This window comes from Falco rusticolus, chromosome 1 (genome assembly GCF_015220075.1).
Source record: "Falco rusticolus isolate bFalRus1 chromosome 1, bFalRus1.pri, whole genome shotgun sequence".
Lineage (NCBI taxonomy): Eukaryota > Metazoa > Chordata > Aves > Falconiformes > Falconidae > Falco > Falco rusticolus.
Window position 1 is genome coordinate 62,545,790 of NC_051187.1, and position 19,080 is coordinate 62,564,869.

Genomic DNA, 19,080 nt, shown 5'->3' on the forward strand with positions numbered 1-19,080 from the left:
CTTGGACGTTCATATAAGCATTGCCAGAATCGCTTTGCCAGTGTTGGGGAACCACACTGTCCGCAGTGGGGCTTCCTGCTTCTCACATTTACTTTAGAAATTACAACCAGAACAAGGTGAGGTGCAGTATTTCTGATTTATTTCAGGGAAAGGGCCTAACACGGCTCAGCTTGCTCACATGGATAGTCCCTTTTGTTCTGAAAGGGATGATCTTTCAATGGAATCACTACACTGCTTTTTGATTCTGAAAGCAAATTAATCTGGTAATATGAGCAGTCTGAACTGCTCTTAAACAAACAAACAAACAAACAAAAACAGTAAAAGGATAAGGATTAATTCCAATCTTTGGAATAAATAATTGTAAGAGAGAGTTTCTTTACTGGATAGCTACTCCAAAACACCAATATGAATACTAGGACAAGCAATGCTTCAGAAAATCAGAAGCAACAAGCAATGAACAGAGAGAGGAACAACTGCCTGTTCCTGGCTATGTAATCTGGGTATATGTTACAGGAAGGTTGCATTTAGAAAAGAAAATGAAATCAAGAAAACCTACGTTGGGTGTCTGAGCAAATCATTCTGAGATGTATGAATGGTGGCAACAAATGCCAAGCAAAAAAACAAATAACACTAACAGCTCCATAAGTCCTGCTTAAACAAATGCAATAAATAATGGAGGGAGGCAAGTAATATATTCCAGAGGATGTTTTACAAAACCCGGAAAAACCAAGCAACTTCTTGCAATCAAATTATGTATGCCTGGCATATAGTTCACAACAAATTCTAATCAGTTCTACACTTCTAATAACATTATACAGAAAAATACATCATCATCCATCAGCCAGATGGAGCATGATAGTTATACAAAACATATTGTATGTTTTTTATTTTCCACTATGAGAACGTGATAAAATTGTGCACTCTGGAATCAGAGATTATAAATAAATATTTTAGGCTCTGCAAATCTCTGTGAATATTTATTTGCAAAATATTACATATACAAGTTTAATCATTAAAAATAGTACTTTATGTTGTGGGGAAGGAAAGAGATTTTACTGGCACAGACAAAGAACTGCTGCCTCCTCAACACAAAGATAGCAAAGTTTTGTTGTTTGCCTCCAGCGAATTTCAGCCAAATTTTCTGGTTGTACCTCCCATGCCATGGAAACATTTGGGCACCCAAGGTTGCTGGGAAAAGGCAGTGTAACCCATGGAAAATGTTTATTTTGCTATGCCTGAGAAAGGTCATATATTCATTTAACAGGAGCAGAAACATTTCAGCAATGCAAAGCTGCCACAGTGCTGTATGGAGCTGTGGTTAGGTGCCATATGTTCCCACTCTCTACAGCAGCCTGCTGCATGCTGCGATCTCCCACCATCTACACTGGTACTCTGGTTGTCCCTACAGAGCATCATGAGGAATTCTGCAAAGATGAGGGTGGATGCAAATCAACTGCTGTCTCACATCCAAAGTAATACCCTGGGCTTGGGGATGTCCCTTTAACTACCAGCGAATGAAGACATTTTCAACACCCAACAGTCACAGAGCACTGTAACAGAACACAGTTGGTGCTAGCTCTTACCACAAACTAGCTGCAATGGTGGGTTTTCTTGGGAGGCAGCCCAAAATGTTGAGAGAGAAGTTAAAAGGATTGCCCCGGTGCTACAAGCCCTGCAACGGTAACACTGCGGAAGTCCCAGGGTGAACAGCATGGAAGGCAGCCACTAAAACACCAGAAAGCAAACTGCACTGCTGGGGTACAACTCCAGCAACTGCATATGCAGAAGCATCTCAGCTGGCTTTCCAGGGAGCTGGGCTCACGGCCCTTTGGCCGTTAACAGGTTTGAGGCTCAATATGCCCCATGTAGGCCACTGTCAAGAGACAGGTCCTCCATAGAAACACCACAGTAAGAATAAATTTGTCTAAAGGGACAAGGCAGAACGTTTCAATACCTGATTCAATGAGGGCTTATATATTGCTCAAGAGGGGATATGAACAGAAGAGTTGGCCAGGGCGGAAAGCAGGTGGCAGCTGATGGAAAAGTCTTCTCCAAAAACTGTAATCAGCTGTTACATTATTTTTCTTTGCCCCCTAGGCCTGTCAAAGTTGCTTAAACTACTTTGGATAAACTGGTAGAGATCCTTGAAAACTTACTTCCTCCTACCTTTATCTGTGTGGGCCATTCCCTTTCCACAAAGTATGACATTTATACAAATTCAGGTTGCTATTCTCCTACTCATGGGAGGAACACAGTGCAAATATCCAGCTGGGATCCAAGCTTAACTGCTGGCACAGTAACTGATCATGAGCAGCTCCACTGCTCTACAGATTTGCTTCTGCAAGGAATTGCATTCGTATATACCAATAACGTTTCAGGCAAAAAATGTTGCAGTTGAATTTAACAGAATATCAACTGCTGCTATGGTCTGACCCAACCTGTGCTAAAAAACAGCTTTAAAAACACCACCATCTTATTGTTATGTATGCCTTCAGACTGAACCCTTAACTCAGTTAAAACGACAAGGAAAAGGTAGCCTGACAAGGAAAAGCAAAAAAAAGTCAATAAAACCCCATTGTTAGTACTATTGTAACAAAGCTGGCAAAGAAAACCAAAGGCTCAATTTTCCTTTTGTTTTCCATTAGACAGTGTTGCACGATCATCTAAATTGTGCTTTGATACCAGTTTCAGCAATGTTGAAAACATTTAAGAATACTCATATGATAAATGATGTAGCTGTTCCAATTTGCAAATAGTCTAACGCACTCCACAGTCACCCCCTATTTCACTTGCAGGCTCCGTTAATTTCATAGAACACTTAAAAAAGTGGAAGAAGAAAGCAGTGTTTCATCATCCAAAGGAGAAATACTCTTTGGTTAGAGAAGAAGGATGACCTACCTGATACAGCACCAAACTGCGACTTGGGACAGCCACCTCTCCTGATGTTATGCAATGATGTGATAAAAATTTTCCCCAACTGACCTCCTCAAGAAAACACCTTTGTAAAACATTTCGCAGTGGGGAATTGGTGCTGTATCATCATGGTCTGTGCTGGAGACACAGAGATAAGGCAAGGCATGCCTCATGGCTGAGCTCTGTCTGCACAAGCCTCCTTTGCCTGCCAGGTCTCTGGGCTCCTCACTTCCCTTTGTTGTCCTGACTGCCATTCCTCCTGACCAGGTGCAAGCATTGCTAAGCCCCACTCACACTTTGTCCGTGCCGTAGCTCCGGTAGTCCACCGCTGCTGATACTGCCACAATCAGCGCAGGCATGCCGTAGCCGACCAAATAGAAGTACTTCCTCCGGGAGTGTTCGCTCTCAAAAACCTCCACCAACATGATGTAGAGCTGCACTCCCTCCAGAAACATCCAGGTGAAAGCTGCCAGGAAGAAGAAGTGCAGGAGGGCAGCAAAGACGGCACAGGCAATCTGTGTGCAGATTAAAAAGAGCAAGGAAGGTGTTTGTACTGTGTTGAATTAATGCAACAGTCAGGATTACTCCTACTGGGAGGTTTTATAAGGATGAGGGAGTTCTTATCTTCCTTTCTCCAAAAGAACATTTTTTTTCGCTTGGAAAATGTGCATGAACTATTTTAAAACTGACACATCTCTGCGTATATTAATTACATTCAAATATACAAAGGTAGGTATGTACACAATCTGGCAAATAAACATATAGAGATGTACATAGTATAAGCAAAATTTTACAGCCTGCTTATTAAACACACACACACATTATTTACAAACAATGCACATACAACCTCTGATATCATGGCAGGCATCAGCATTTGACTCCCCGTTAACAACCAGGGGCCCAACCTTGTGAGGACTCACACATGGAATTAAGGCTGTGCTAGAATATATCTCACTGCATGGTTAAACATCCCATACACACTGAGACGGGAGACTGCAGCAGGAGAAGAAAGTGATTTGCTTCTTACCGGCTGGTCAGTTCGGTTGATGCCAATAAGGAAGAGGAGTTCTGCCACGAAGAGGCTGATGCACAAGTTCTTGTGAATCGTGTTGCGGTCACTCTGCAGCCCACGGAAGAAGCAGAAGGTGAAGATGCAGATCAGGAGGCAGACTAGTGAGAGCAAGATGCCAACCCACGTGATAAAGTCTAGGAGCAGGTCATGGACTGCATCGCTGTGCTGAGATAAAACCAAAAACAAATCATCAGTTGCATCCTGCATGACTTCTAATCCATCTTAGACACAGAGTAAGGTTGTCTGAAGACCCTTCCCCAAATACTTTTATACACTCACCAAGCTGTGGCGCAAGGGACCAGTAGCAAAAAGTCTAAATGGACCTAGATTTGAATCCTGCATCAAGAAAGCTGCAATCTGAAATACAGACTCCAAAGCATCTGGCAAGCTGCAGGTGCTCTGAACAGACTCAGACCCCAAAATATCCTAGAAACAATGATGCTGTTGCTGAAAATACTGAGATGTCATAGCTAGCCTTGTGTGCAGCTCCATCTTTTGCAAATACGGCAAAGGAGCGGACACACAGTACAAAGAACCATTGAACACTGTGATTCAAGTGTAAAAATGCTTCATGCTAACAGCATTGTGGAGATTACAACCGCAAGTCCATTATAACCATTTACCAACACTGAAAAAAGACTCTCTTTAAACATTCACAAAGACATATGAGCTCGGAGGCTTCAGACAGAGAGAGATCACTTAAATATCTTGGGGTTTTTTGTTGTTTTTTGGGTTTTTTTTCACCAGGGAAGGCAAAAGAAAGTTTGATTTTTTCTTTTTCAAACTCTGGAGCTGTATTTTGAAACTTCTTGTAAGTTAGAATGCTAGCCAAAAAAAAAAAAAAAAAAAAACCAAAAAGGACAGAACTTTTTACATGAATTTGCTTTTAAATTGTAGCAGAACAATGATTTTAAGACATCCTAAAAAGTTAGTGATTCCCTGTGATGGACTTGTAACATGGCTTTACCCCAAACCCTTGCAACCATGGCCATTGCAGTGGCAAAGTTAGGCGATCCTGAACGTCACTGGACTGCTCCTGGGCTTACACTCCACCTCGCTCCCAGAAAGAGGAGGGGGGTGCTGCACCCTGACTCTGAGGGTATCCTACCATCTTATTCAGGCTGTAAAATTCACTCATAACTTCCCAAGTTTCCACCAGATGTGGTGAAATTAGTGATATCATTACTTAGTAAAACATACATAAGAAATACATGGTGAGTCATGAGATGGCTGCTTGGGCCTAAGTGGTTAGAGTCAACGAGCTGAGGGGAAGATTGGCTGGAAATCTCTGGGGGCTTTTCAAAAGGACCAGAGAGGCTTGAAACCCAGCTCTGTGGTCCACCAGGCTGTGTTATAAATGGTATTCACATTCCCCTCCACTTCTGGCACTTTGATGACTTAGGCATTATGTAGGCTGGCAAATACAACAGTGCCACACAAAAGCCAGGAAAGACTGGAAACATTTTCCTCCCCATGGGATAAAAGCTTATGACAGACGGAGGGAAAAGGTGACTAATTTATCCATTTTCTTTGCTTGCTTGCAATGATAAAGCCACATCAAATGTCAGGCCTTTCCTGATATACACTCTGCTATATCATCACCTGTGAGAAACAACTCAAACCTTTCAGCAATTCAGCTTTATCAGCATGAGTGATAGGCATCAAATGATAATGAAACATGGGGAGCGACTTTCAGCTCCATCTCTTTTGTGCTGGAAGTTTTCTCTCTAGGGAGACTTGGAGGTGGAGAGATGAGGGCTTCTTTCCCCAAATGCTCTTGCAGCTCTCCTGTTTCCAATATCTAAGGAATTAGGGGTTGCAAGTCCAACTGAGAGGTAAGAAATCATTATGTGCTTACTGTAGATCATGACAGAAATTCCTATTCCAGGCAGCTCCTTCAGCAGCACCCAGAAAACTGAGAAGATGAAGTGCATGTCATTTTTCTGGCGGCCATGCACTGCTTTATCTCAGTGTCATTCCAGCTCATGCATCCCTCTTAACTCAGTGTGAAAAAATGTTAATACAAACCTTGTACCTTGCAAATCATTCTTTCTCTCAACCAAGGCTGCTGGGGAATGGCAGGAGAACATCTCCCTGACCAGCCCCACCAGCTCACCTGATTAGATCGCCCTGTCAGGCTGAAGTGACCAAGAGCTCTTGGGCTGTGTGAGTGGGGCAAAGCAGCTGATGTGCCTAGATGCAGGCAGAAAGAAACCAGGCAGACTTTGGCCATAACATCCAGATGCAGCCAACAGCACAGAGTCATCTATCCCAAGACAAAGTTAGCTTAGCACAGGAAAATTTTTCAAGGGCTTCTTCCCCTGCATGAGATGAATCTCACAGGTCTCAGCTCCTGTACCTCTATCACAAAACTATAATTCTGCTGACTTTAAGACACAATGCAGGAATTAGAAGTGGTTTTGCTCCTGGAGAGGGATCCTGTCATCTAGTTTGGTCTTCCTCAGGGAAGGGCCATTTGCCCCGAAGCTCACCATACTTAGCAAGAAATGCAGACTTTAGTGCTGCGGTATTATTATCACTCTTATTACTCTTCTTTTTAATATTAATTGCAATGATAATACTGATTTTATGTACATTACATCCATCCCTGGAGCGCTGGAAAACAACCATAAAATCTACTTCTCCATAATTACAACTTCCTTTCCCAACCTCAACCAACTCACAAAAGAACAAACAAAAAGCAATAATAAACTTGGAACGATTTAAAAACACCTTGGGGTGGGGGGTGGGGGTATGTAAATTCTAGTAAAGTCCAAGAGAAGCGAGCTGGATTTCAAAGGCTGGGTGCACTGTCCTGTTTGGGATGCCCAATTTCAGGTGCCATGGCAGAGCTGACGAGCCAGGGAGGAGCTGGCAAGGCTGACAGCCTTCCCATGGCAGTGCCAAGTGCCCCTAGGCCAGGCACACCCAGAGCTTTTACGCAAGTCCAACAAAAGGGAATTTGCCTTTTGCTGGAGACTGAAACTTGTAAAACACTGTACTGCCACAGGCTACAAAGCAGAATAATATGGGAAAAGGAGGAATCGTGGTAATCATTCCTCAATATTATGAGACTATTCTTGCCACCACCCAATTGCTATGTGACAAATAAGGGAGCAATGTACCTAAATTACACAGTTGGTGTACGGCGTTCCAGGGTTAAATATGATAAATAGCACACCAAAATTTTGTACCTGGGTCACAGTCTCTGAGCCTGGTCCCTCAACTGCAGAGACACGCAAGAGGAGCAAATCTTCTCATTACCCTGCCCAGCACTGTTCAGGCACTCCCTGACTGAAGATTAAATAGCTTTGACGTACGCGCTAATGATATTCTTCCAGCATCCTGCAAGCCCTAGAGTCCCTAAGGCATGGAAAATATATCTGAAACCACCAGTGTATTGGTAACAGTCAACTCTTGCTTCTGGATAATCTTCCCAAAGACCTAGGCAACCAGAAGAGCCCACGGAGGGTACCAGATGTTAATCCAAGGGACAATTTCCTGACAGCACCAATCAAACACCTCCTTATCCAAATGCACCATGGCTGTCAAGACCGGTGCTACACGGCCCAGCATGCAAGCCAGTGGGGTTTTTACCACTAAGTTGTGATAGCTTTACAGGTAAACTGTCATGCAGATTATTTTCAGCACAGGAACAACTTAATGAGTAACTGAAAGAAATAATCTACTTCAGTGAAAGGGTTTCTATATTAAATATGTTTTACATTTATGATTTAAGCATGCACCTGACCCAAAGCCCAGTGAAAGACTTCCCTGGCTTTGGAATAAAGCCCCACTTTTGCTCCAGTGGGACCAAGAGCGACAGAAGGAGAGCGCTGAGTGTAACCTGTGCAGGAGGAGTTAAGGTAGCACTGGTAGCAACCCCAGCAGGGTGAGCAGGCAGCCTAGGTATTATCCAGGCTGGGAAAATCAACAAGCAGTTCTTGCAGCACCTGTACACCAGAGCTGAGCTAATAAAAACAAATCCCAGGGAATGTCATCTTATGACAGAATGGCTCTCCCTGAGATGAACAGCCATTTCCTCCCTTATTAAAAACATCAGTAGAAGAAAACAGCCACCAAAGCAAGCTGCCAGCAGCAAAGGACACATTCCTTGGCCTAATCTGTCCCTCCAGGAATGGAAAGAATAATATGTTTGGGGGTGGAGGAATAAGCAAGCAGTAAATAAAAACACAATGTCATTGACTAGCTTAGTTATGACCGCCTGGTGCCTGGTGGGAGCTGGCAGTGTGCTGGGCTGGGCAGAGACCCAAGCGGGACACGTTTGAACCCCTGTGCATTGCTGATGGTGCTCCTTGGATCTGTACCTCTCTGGGGCCATGTGGGCTCCCTTTGCCCTTCTTCCCCCATTGCTAGTGTTGAGAAAGGATTACTGCTACAACTTGGCTGTAATGTTTCATGGCTAAGAAGCAAATGGTTTTGTAGATTTGCCAAAAGCATCAGCTGGGCTACATGGACCAGGAGGAAACCCCAAGGGCTCCTTACAGCATGTCTGGGCTGGCTAATGGCATTGTCTGCTGTGGCTATGCAAGCACGAGAAGTTTCAAGGGGGCTTTCCCCTGTCTGTGGCCAAGAATGATATGAGCTGGGTGGATCCCACTGCTTTAGCACTCATCCTCTCCCTTTTCCCCAAGGATGCACCGAGAGAGGCAGGCAGCCCTGTCCCACAGTGGACACAGCACCTGTGGGCCTGGTACATACCCCCACAGTGCTCTGCAAAGGCAATGCTGTCATGGGCACCATCAGGTCCTAACACAGGAATAAAGAGAGCTTAATTACCACCTGAAGCCCCTGTGCAACATCACTGTCTTCTGACTATGGCCATTCAAAATAAGACTCAGATGCCTCGGCAGTCCTGTAAGGTTGTTTAGCCACTTTTCCTCTCCCTCCCCCAGTCCTCAAAGTTGCCTTCATATTCTGCACAGGCCACACAGACCACCTTCCTCCTCCTTTGCCTTCCTTGATAAGATGAAGGCCGCCTAGAAGTATCTTTTCCCACAAATTTCTCCCCCAAATGCAACATCCTTCCAGTGACTGACAGAATCAGCAGCCAGAACAAGCTGCAGAAATCCCCACGGCCACAATGAAGTGATACGGGGGCAGGTATGCACAGAGAAATGCGTACAGACCTCACCACCCCATGTGTTACAAATGCTGCTGTGGATGCATCACATGACAAGAGCCCAACGTTTCCATCATACTCACCAACACCACTGCAACTGAGATGCAGTTGAGGTGAGATCCAGTTCTGTAGAGGAAGGGAGGCTTGGGACAACAATTGCATTCATCATCCTGCCCTCCTGTGCTGGCTGGATCTAGTAAAGCAGCGCAGCTCTGGTTACTCATAAGGCATCTCCAACCCCAGAAATGAGATACGGGGGCTGTGCCAAACTCAGTGTAGACATCTGCCCAGGCAAGCTGCTGGCTGGTTAATTTCAGTTCCCAGAAAAAATCTGGTGACAGCATCATCAGCTTCTGCTGATGCACTGGTGGTCTTACGCAGTCTGGTGCCAGGAGAGAGTTCAGACATGGCTCCACCACACCACAGCCAATACCTTCACTTTGGTCCTTGTGTTCACCCGCTCTCAGCCAGAAAGGAAGGAGGTAGCAAGAAACAGGGCAAGGCTTAGCACCTGCCTATGGGAGCTGCTGGATTTGCACATTTTAGGACAGAGGATCAGGAAACCCTGCACAGCAATGCTGTCCCCATGCTCTGCAGCACAGCTCTGCACTGTGCAACTAGCCCTGGCTCACAGATTGAAGAGTCAAGAAGTGTGATGCTAAGCAAACATGTACCTGTTGGCCTGAGGGGAAAGCAAGCTGTGGCTAATAAGCTGCTGTGTGCTCAAATTTCTGACACCTCTAAGCACTGAGCTAAGAAACTGCAAATTCAAGGGCTTGGAGTATGTGTTTCTGAAGGCAGCCTCTAAATGTTCTCAGGTTGGACACCCAAATATGGCTACCTGAGATCCAGGTGAATGCTTTGGGGAATGCAGAGGCAAGGACCAGTGAGACATCCAGCATGACAGAACTAGAAACAGTAAGACAAAACTAGGGCTCAACCCAAACCAATGTGTCAAATTGAGGCTGGGGAACTCAAGGAACTCCCTGGAGCAACTTACTGCCCACCTACACAAAAAGATCAAGGCCTGTTACCAACAGTTATCAACTCTGAATTAACCCTACAGGCATAGATTTCTTGACCTAATAGGTATATTTGCCCTAAGGTATAACCAAATGTGCTGTTTACAACTCCTTGGGAGTTCATCGAAGTCAGACTTTTGTTCCCAACACAATAAATACAAATACTGCTGTATTTTGAATTTTAAAATCTCATTGAAGACAAGCACATTTAATAACTTTTCTGCTTAATTAAAATTGTTCTTTTTCAATAACATTTTAGAATAAGTTATTTTTTTACATTGTGTAAATATTTTTTTTTTTTTGAGAATGAACCCCTTTGATAGTACAAAATGATTTGTCTTGCAAAATTCATTACACAGCAGTTTCAGTAATTTAATTCTGCAGTTAGGATGTTTCTGCAGTCCTGCACACACTTATGCTTTCATTCACTGCTCTTCAGTCCCACAAGTACTAATATATGGGTAAGCCAGCACTGCAATAACTTCAGCTTGCTCTTTATATCTGAAATGGCTGTATTGCTTTAGGCAATGGACCACTGCATTCCATTTAGACTTCATATATTTTTATTCCTTTCTCTCCTTAGCTTGCCTTACGCTTCCATTCCCCAAATAATTAGCATGGTGTAACATGTTTGTAGGATAGAATAACATCCGAATGCTTCCAATTAATTTTTACAGTTAAAACAGCTTTCTTTTTTCCCCCTCTTTCTTTCTTTCTTGTTTTATTTATTTATTTATTTTTAAAAGAAGAGTGAGCTCTGGCATTCACTACATACTGATAAGCAACATTTATCTACCCTGAGGTACCTTTGCTTATTCTGTTTTGCGTGGGTTTTTTAATTGCATTTTCCCACCAGCTCTAAACATGTTTTCTGGCTGCATATTTTTCCCATGGTACATTTAAGATGCATCTGCTATAATTAATATAATGCAATGTGCAAGCTTATATGAGAAACAGCTTGTAAATTTTGAATAATTCTGCAGCAATTACATAGGTAGAATAGTTTATTTAACTATGGGCTTTGTCCCATGGCACAGAAACCACCATGTTTTTATAGCATTAAATGGTTATAACAAATATCCTATCAATTCGAACAATAGAGAGATATTTTACACAGGTCTCATCTACATTAAACATATCTCATTATTTAACAAAATATCTGTAAGACTGTAATACTTTTCTGTAAGAGGTCAAATGAACTTCATAGATAATGAAAACAGTGATTTGTTTCCATGTCTTAAAATATCTCTTCAAATGGAGGTTCTCATTTTTCCTGGTAAATTGTCTGAAAGGGCAATGAGCACTGCTGGTCTGCAAGGTCACCCCTTGCCAGGAGGACGCATCGGCAAGGTCCAGCTCATAGGTCATTATGGTTCTGCTGTCCTCTTCCCATGCTAGCTGGGGCTCTGACAGCAGCTGGAGGGGCACCTGCAGGTTTGCTTCATCACTCTTCCCAGCAACTATGAGTCCTGACCGTGTGCGCAGCAGGCTCTTGGTCTAGGGCACCATTATTTACCCCACTGAAATATACGAGTGAATAAGAAACTCTGGGCCCAACTAATTTTAACAGGCAGAAAGCATCTTCAAATTAAAATTGCCTCCTCTTAATCGGGTACTGCCCTATTAAGACTAGAATCGATCCCAGCAACTTCTGCTCTTGAAGCACGCTAATAAATCCCTGCCACCATAGTCAGCCAATGTAATTTTCTGCCCCTTTGGACAAAGACATATTGCTGTTTCATGCTAAAGAGCCAGACGGCCATCAATCACCTCCTCAGTGGTGCCACCTTCCAGCTCAGCCTTGCCACATATACTCTGCTAATAATTAAATCCCAGCCTGTAACTCACAGAGTAGCCATCGAGGTCTCCTCCAGAGAACACGCTCTTTTGCCATGCTACCAGGGAGGGAGATCATTCATGACCAGAAGTGACACTTGTCAAACTGGTGCTGGCTTTTGATTAAGGAGCAGGACTCTGATGTCTGCTTCGCATGATGCCCAGCGTTCAGTTTCATTAGGTGGGGTGCTGTGATTACTTATTACACTAAAGGATGCTCCCTATGGATCCAAAAATCCAACAAACTCAAGTCAGTACAGTGTAAGTCTCAATGACAGAAGAAAATTGTTTCTGTTGCAAAACTCCTAAAATATTATTAATTATTATGTGTATGACAGTCCTCTTTAGAGATCCCAGTCACTGGCCAGAGCACTGCTGGAAGAAGTTCTGCACAAGCACGCAACATCTCTTCAAGGACTGTTCCACCTCCAAGAACACTTAAAGGTCTTTGAGGCAAGGAATGCCTTTTCGTACAAGCCATGAGACAACGAAACGGCTCAAAAGCATGCCTATGAGAGATGAGTGTGAGCCAGTGAATGACAACAACCCTCATTTATTTCAAAACTTCCACTTTTCCAAATGAGCAGGTGTTCTGCTGCAAACACCTTAAAATCAACTCATTGCATCAGCATAAGGAATGTCATACTAGCCACCCCCCGGGTTTGCCAAGAGCCACACGGCCAGCTCCACCAGCAGACTGGAGCAGGATGGTACTGTCAGGAAGAGCAAGGTGACTAGCAGCTAGAGGGAGGAGTTGCAGATGTTTGCATGGTACGCACCTGCCTTTGCCCTCGGAATGGGACATCGCTAAAGCTGACATGCCAGGAAGCTGTCCGGTTACATCAGTCAGCTAAGTGGAACCAATTTGGCTCTTACAGCAATGATACTTTTGTTGCAGCCAAATGACAAAACATGACCTGAAAGTCTTGAGGGCTCATGTTAACACCCAGAACCACCCACCAGCTATCAGCAGCTGGCTTGGCACTCAGGAGGCTTCCAGCCGTAGCTCTTCCCAATCTGAGCATTGGGCAAACTTCTCTTTCCAGAAGATAACACCAGTGCTACTAGTCCAATGGTGCTTGGGTGAAATACTGTGCAGACAAGGCTGACCAGCTTGCAGTTTAGGAAGAGGCTTGCTCGGCACTAGCCTGTATCTGCACCACGCAGCAAGGATCACCCTCATTCACACCAGTGAAGTGGAAAGCTATCTGCATTTCCCAGGTGCGACCTCTGACTTCAGTGACTCCGGTATATCTGTTAACTCCAGGCAGGTGATAATGAGCCAAAACACCTTTCTTTTGAAAATTCAAGCAGTTGTAGGAAAATGGCAAAAATAGACTTGGACTTCAGAATGGCATTAAACTGTAAACATGTGCTCTGAATAAGCCATTTCTTCAGACATCTCTCAGGATAATGCCACAGTCATTATATCTACCATATCTACCAGTACCACTCCGGGACTGGTAGTGACTCCTGCAGAACACAAGGGATATGTAATCCTGCAGCAGCAGCAGATCTATCCTGTCCCCCTCAGCTGGCCCCAGCTGTTGTGGCAAATGTGCTGCCAGGCTCCCATTTATTTTTTTGAAGAGCTTTCGTCATGTGTGTCGGTGCTTTAATATATATTTTTACTGTGGTTCTTCACATTCCTCTTCAGATTACCAAACGAAACAAAAATATACAAAGGAGTGACACTGGAAGACTATTTGAGAAAAGGTCTTTTAAAACTGTAATAGCTTTTGTGGTTATGCAGCCATGGAAGTGGCTCCAAAATGTTCTGCCTGCATGGAAGATGCCAGATCCACATCTAGCTCAGAGCCGTGGGTTCTGCTGCAGTGCCAGGCACATGAAATGGAGGCACTGCAATACAGAGAATCACCAGGCCAAAATCTTTTGGGCACCAGGGCCTTCTCATCTTCTTTCTACAGGAGCTGAGATGTTCTCAGTCAAAGACAGCCAAGACAACTCAGGAAAAGGAGGATCATCTCAAACATTCTCCCATTCTGGAATAAAATCCTGAATGAGCTCACTCCCCAAGCTACTGCTACCATGAGGAACATTTACTTCCAGGAGTAACTTCTTTAGCTCCAGTGGGGATAGTCATGTGGGAAAACAGAATTACACCATGGACCTAAATGCAGGCAAGGGAACTCGCTGATTATGTACTGGGCTCAGGTAGATGTGCAGTCTAGGCAGGATGGTATAAGGAGCTTCCCTTTTATGTGTAGCTCACTGTCACGTAGCGAGATGCAGAGAATATATCTTTTTCCCTTAGCTGGAAGCTGGAGAATACTTTTGGTTTCACACTTGCACCTCACACAAACATGTGTGGCAGTGTATCTGCAGCTGCTGCAAGCAGGACACACAACTTGTGCCCCACCAGGCAGGCTTTGCATACTTCTGTCCCACCCCCCAGGGTACTCACTACTCCCTGGTGGCACAGTGAGGACCCCATGAGCAAGGACCCAGCCAGGAGATGTTCTGCACTGGTAAGCCAAGGATGTGGCATTAGCTAATTCTGCTCACCACCCTCAGCTCAGAGCTGCACATGCCAGAAGCTCAAGGCAGGCTTTATATTGGTGTGACTGTCTCCTGTTTCACCATATAGCAGAAGGAAGATTTACATCAGATGGTTTCCACTGTTAAGAGTAACTGTCACACAACAATCTCCCTGCTCCGCTCCAACTGCAGTAACAAAACAATGTTACATTGGCCACTTTTCCTGCCCACTGCATTGGCAGCTTGTGAATCTGCAATGCTTACCTTAACTTCCACGTGTGCCATGAGGACCGCAAAGTTGGTTAGGTGATTGCAGGAGCATGTGGTGTGTGTCTTGTTAGTTGTCAGGAGGCGACACCCCTGAGTGGACCAATACCCTGTCATTGTACGCTTTGTGTAGCTCCAGAACGAACAGTTCGGATTGAAATTTTCTTCTGACTGCTGCAGGGAAGAAATGAATAAATGCAATAAAAATGACAAGAGTTTCAGAAATTTCTAAACGCACTATTTTTTTTCCCCAGAGGCACTTTGTAGCTCTCACCCTTTAATTTTGGATAAACAAACACCAGCGGTTTATATGTCAAGTATTACCTGCCGATACCAGAGAAAGATTGCTGCTGCTGCTCTCTTTGCTAATGCAGACTTAGTTCTTTGTTCTTGATTAATTTCAGCCATAGACTAAACCCAGCTCTTCAAAACCAGATTGCTTCATTTGCATTGCAGAACAGAGAAATTAATTGCTTTAAGCAATCAACTTTTGCAATGACTGTGCTTGGCTAACAGGAGGACTAGCTGTCCTCTTTCACTCTAATTCCACTTCCCCCTAATATTCCCTGCCACCATGATAAAATAATATTATGGTGTATTCTAATATAGTGGTAGTTTTTAATTTACAGAATTATGTGTGTCAGCAACTGAGCAATGGGCATCAGCTCAAAGGAAAGTCTTTCTTTACTTTTATTAATGTAACGTAAAAGAGACATTCTCCATAAATAACACAGAGTGCAAAGGAACAAATGTATAATTCAAAATCTAATCAAGGACTGCTGGGGGCCTCACATCAGCCAACTTTTGCATCACTTTGTTTTAGATATTAGGAAAGAATCACTTTTCAAACTAACTCACCTTGATGTGCTTGACAGTAAACACCACAGGATCAGCCAGGTAAACCTTATTGCTGAACTCTTTGTTTATTGCTGCTGTGATGACAGGGGAGTTGACAATGACGGAGTGATTAGTCGACATTGCTTCTGTTCCCAACTTCATGCTGGCATTCTCCGTGGAGAGATAGGTGCCCAGGTTATTGTACAGCACAAAAGCTACTCTGATTTCACCTAGAAGAGCAGGAAAAGGTTAGATATCCAGGTCAGCACGGTGGGTGTGGGTTTTTTTGGTTTGTTTATTTTAGAAGACACATCTCTTCTCTGAACCAACGTTAAAACTTCTCTGAGAAAATGTGAAAGGACCAAAATGTGGCATATGAAACTCACCTTCCGCCAATCCCAATGAGCACCACGAGGTGCAACAAGCAGCCCATGGATAAGAAGGCCAGAGCTGCCGTTCTCAACAGATTGGTCAGAAATAGACAGAGAAGGTGGGCTTATTTCTGGTGGCAGTGGGTACAACTGGCTCCAGAGAAAAAGGGGCCAGGTGGCCCATCTCCCACCTGACACAACACTTTATTCTCCAGGCTATGCTTTGGAAACGTGTTTGGTTCTGGCCTGTCACGCAGATGCAGTGTAACACTGTAATTTAGTCCATTAATAAATTAAGACTACCTCAGAAAAGTGTGGGGACAAATCTTGGAGAAGGAATCCAAAACTTTCCAACACAAATCCAATCTCACATGAAGGGTAAAACAAAACTGCAAATATTTCATTTTAAAACATATTTATTTTCTTAATTTGCCAATCAGATACCCCCTCTTCCACAAAAAAAACACCATTAGGGAGCCTGCAGAAAACTCAGGCTACCAGACAATTCTTTTTATCTGAAACCATCCCGTTTGCCTTTTGTTTTGCACATTATTTCATATCCTGTAAAGAAGAATTTAATGTGATTAGTTTGCTTTTATATGTACTAGTTGTGGGGAGGTATTCTTTTGTTTCTATAGGAATCACCCCAGCTTCTGAGAAAAGTGAAGCACTGATGACTTCAAAGGTCCCTCCCGACCTAAATCCTTCTATGATAATTTTACTTCTAGCTCTTTGTTCACATCGGGGCAGGTGCCAGGCTGGTGCAAATTGATGGCACTCTGCTGATTTGACCAGAACTCCAGTGATACCATGCTTAGAAATACAGACTTCCCCTTCCTTGCTGCCAACACAGTTTCTCTTTCCCTACAAATCTCCGAAGCCCACTAGCGGAGTGAAACTCCTGCACACTGGAGTTGTGCTGCGCATCTTGGGCTTCACACTGTCTCTAAGAGAAATACTTTTCTTCAAATCCTACTTGCAAAAGTACCAAACCCCATCAAGGAAGCCAATGGCAACACTTTCCTTCTGAACCACCAGACCAAACTTGTCTCTCAACAGCTTAACGCATCTGGTCTGGCTGTAATACTACCCTATCACTCGTGTTTTCCCTGCAGTTATCAAAGCCCATACTAGAGCGCTTTCCCACTGCACACAAATTAAATTTTAAAGGAACTCAGGAACAGGAGTATGTTGGGCCCATTGGTAGAAAGCCGGGGAGTTTGAAATCGGTCTATAGCAGGGCTGTAGAGATCAACAAATGTGTTTGCTCAGATTCCTGGTCTTGAAATAAATGGCTTGGCAGCATGAAGACTATTCACATATAAGATCATCTTTAATTTATACTATATCAGGAGGTTCATAAGCTTCAGAGAGAAAGGCATTGAAGATTTAGACTCATAACAACTAATTGACCTTTTCTGCCATGTTTGCTCATTATTAATATTTGCTACTATTGTTTCTTCCCTCTCGCTTTTCAGATGTTTGTATAGTTCCCCACTGTGAAGCAGTGTACTCAAACAACCCTCTTATCCCATCAGAAGCCTCCTATTGCAGATAACAGCAGTTAAAAACACTTCTCTGGACTCACCGTTGTGCTCCAACAGCCACATCATTTAAGGGTCTGATGCATCTTTACCAGCATGTAATACTTTTGAAGGCTGTGAATCACTCAGCAGTAACATACATTCACAGTCAGCCAACTTAGCTTGCACTCAAGGGCTTGAGCAACTGACACTACTGTTAATTTAAATATTAACATAGCAATTGATCGTATACTTACAACTGGTTAAGCACAAAACAATGCTTAAAGCACAACTGATTCGTGAGGTTGGTGCGGCTAGAGGTGCTGGACCTACCATTTCGACCATTTTGTTTCAAGGTATTTGCTGACAGCTGAATGGCACTCCCATGGCCTGTGTTCTGGGGAAACTTCAGATCTTCCAGATTCCCATCTGTGCTTAGTCTCGCAACTTCCAGCTCTGTTTGCAAGAGAGACCGACACTAAGAAAAATCTCTACTGAAATAATCTTTGACATGATACCTCAGAGCTACAAAATGGTATTCCAGACCATTTGAGGGCAGAGGTATCAACTTACAACGTTTCATGCTAGACTCTGTTTGGGCTCCTATTTCTTTTTAAATCTTTGCCCTGAAGAAGTTTTAAATTTAATTTAAAAAAAAAAAAAAAAAAAAGAGTGCAAATAAATTCTACTCTCTGTGGAAGACAAAAGACAACCAGTTCTTGTAAACAAGAACCTCAGGATATTAAGGACAATGGTTAAAATGAAAATCTGAAAATGCTAGTTCTTTGCCAGTGGCGATTGGTACTTTCTGTTAATGTTATCAGTGCTTGGGATCTATATTCATAGAAATAGAAAGAAGAGTTGCTCTCATTTTACATATGCACAGCGGGAGTGCTCGTTCTTTCCATAATGCTTGTTTTTTAATTAAAATCAACAATCAGCCAAATAAAGACACAAATTTGTATGAAATGAAACACAATTGCATTACAATGAACAATCTCCCTGTGAAGCGGTGCTCTCATTGCTCTAGCACAAATTTTGCCAGGAGTAATAAAGGCAGGTTAGGTGCTCATTTCCAATGGGTTTTCAAGGGTAGAGAGCTGCCTCATCCCTTTAGGCTGTTTTGGAAAGACTTTTAAGCCCTTCAGACAATGGGCCAAGACATATCCAACAAATTGCTCTCCAGTTAATCTAGGGGACAAGACCAAAGCCAGGTTTCCCAGCCTTTCCTCTCCTTCTGGCTGCTCTCAGTATTTACAGGATCTGTCCCTTACGGATGTTGTCAGTGTTTTCCCGGACAATGTCTGTCTTCAGCAGGTTATCAGCCAGCACGAAGGCACTGTCCTCCACGGTGTCAAGTAACTTGGTGGCTGCCCGCTGCTGTTCGCTTGCGTTCAGGTCCCTCCACGCATTCAGAGCCTGTGGCTGCAGGAGGTTGTTCACCGTCTCCACCATGGCCTGCAAGGGACAGGGATCGAGTGAGAAAGGGCTCTAGTGAACCTAAAGCACTATTGAGACCTTTGACATATGCTCAGTCCCATCCTGCACACACATCGGTTTATAGGGAGAGGACAACATCTCACTTCCCCACCCACCG

The 19,080-nt window shown here is 43.6% G+C and overlaps 1 protein-coding gene across 1 annotated transcript in view; it reads right to left on the bottom strand.

The window, feature by feature from the left end:
- Window positions 1–19,080, bottom strand: part of ADGRL3 (adhesion G protein-coupled receptor L3) — a 186,694-nt gene that overhangs the window by 56,702 nt on the left and 110,912 nt on the right. Inside the window, exons 10-15 of the mRNA XM_037393353.1 lie at window positions 18,758–18,941; window positions 17,817–17,939; window positions 15,611–15,819; window positions 14,750–14,926; window positions 3,941–4,150; window positions 3,208–3,428 (exon numbers count right to left, since the gene is read on the bottom strand). Coding sequence (XP_037249250.1) covers window positions 3,208–3,428; window positions 3,941–4,150; window positions 14,750–14,926; window positions 15,611–15,819; window positions 17,817–17,939; window positions 18,758–18,941 — 1,124 coding nt within the window. The remainder of the gene's footprint in view (window positions 1–3,207; window positions 3,429–3,940; window positions 4,151–14,749; window positions 14,927–15,610; window positions 15,820–17,816; window positions 17,940–18,757; window positions 18,942–19,080) is intronic.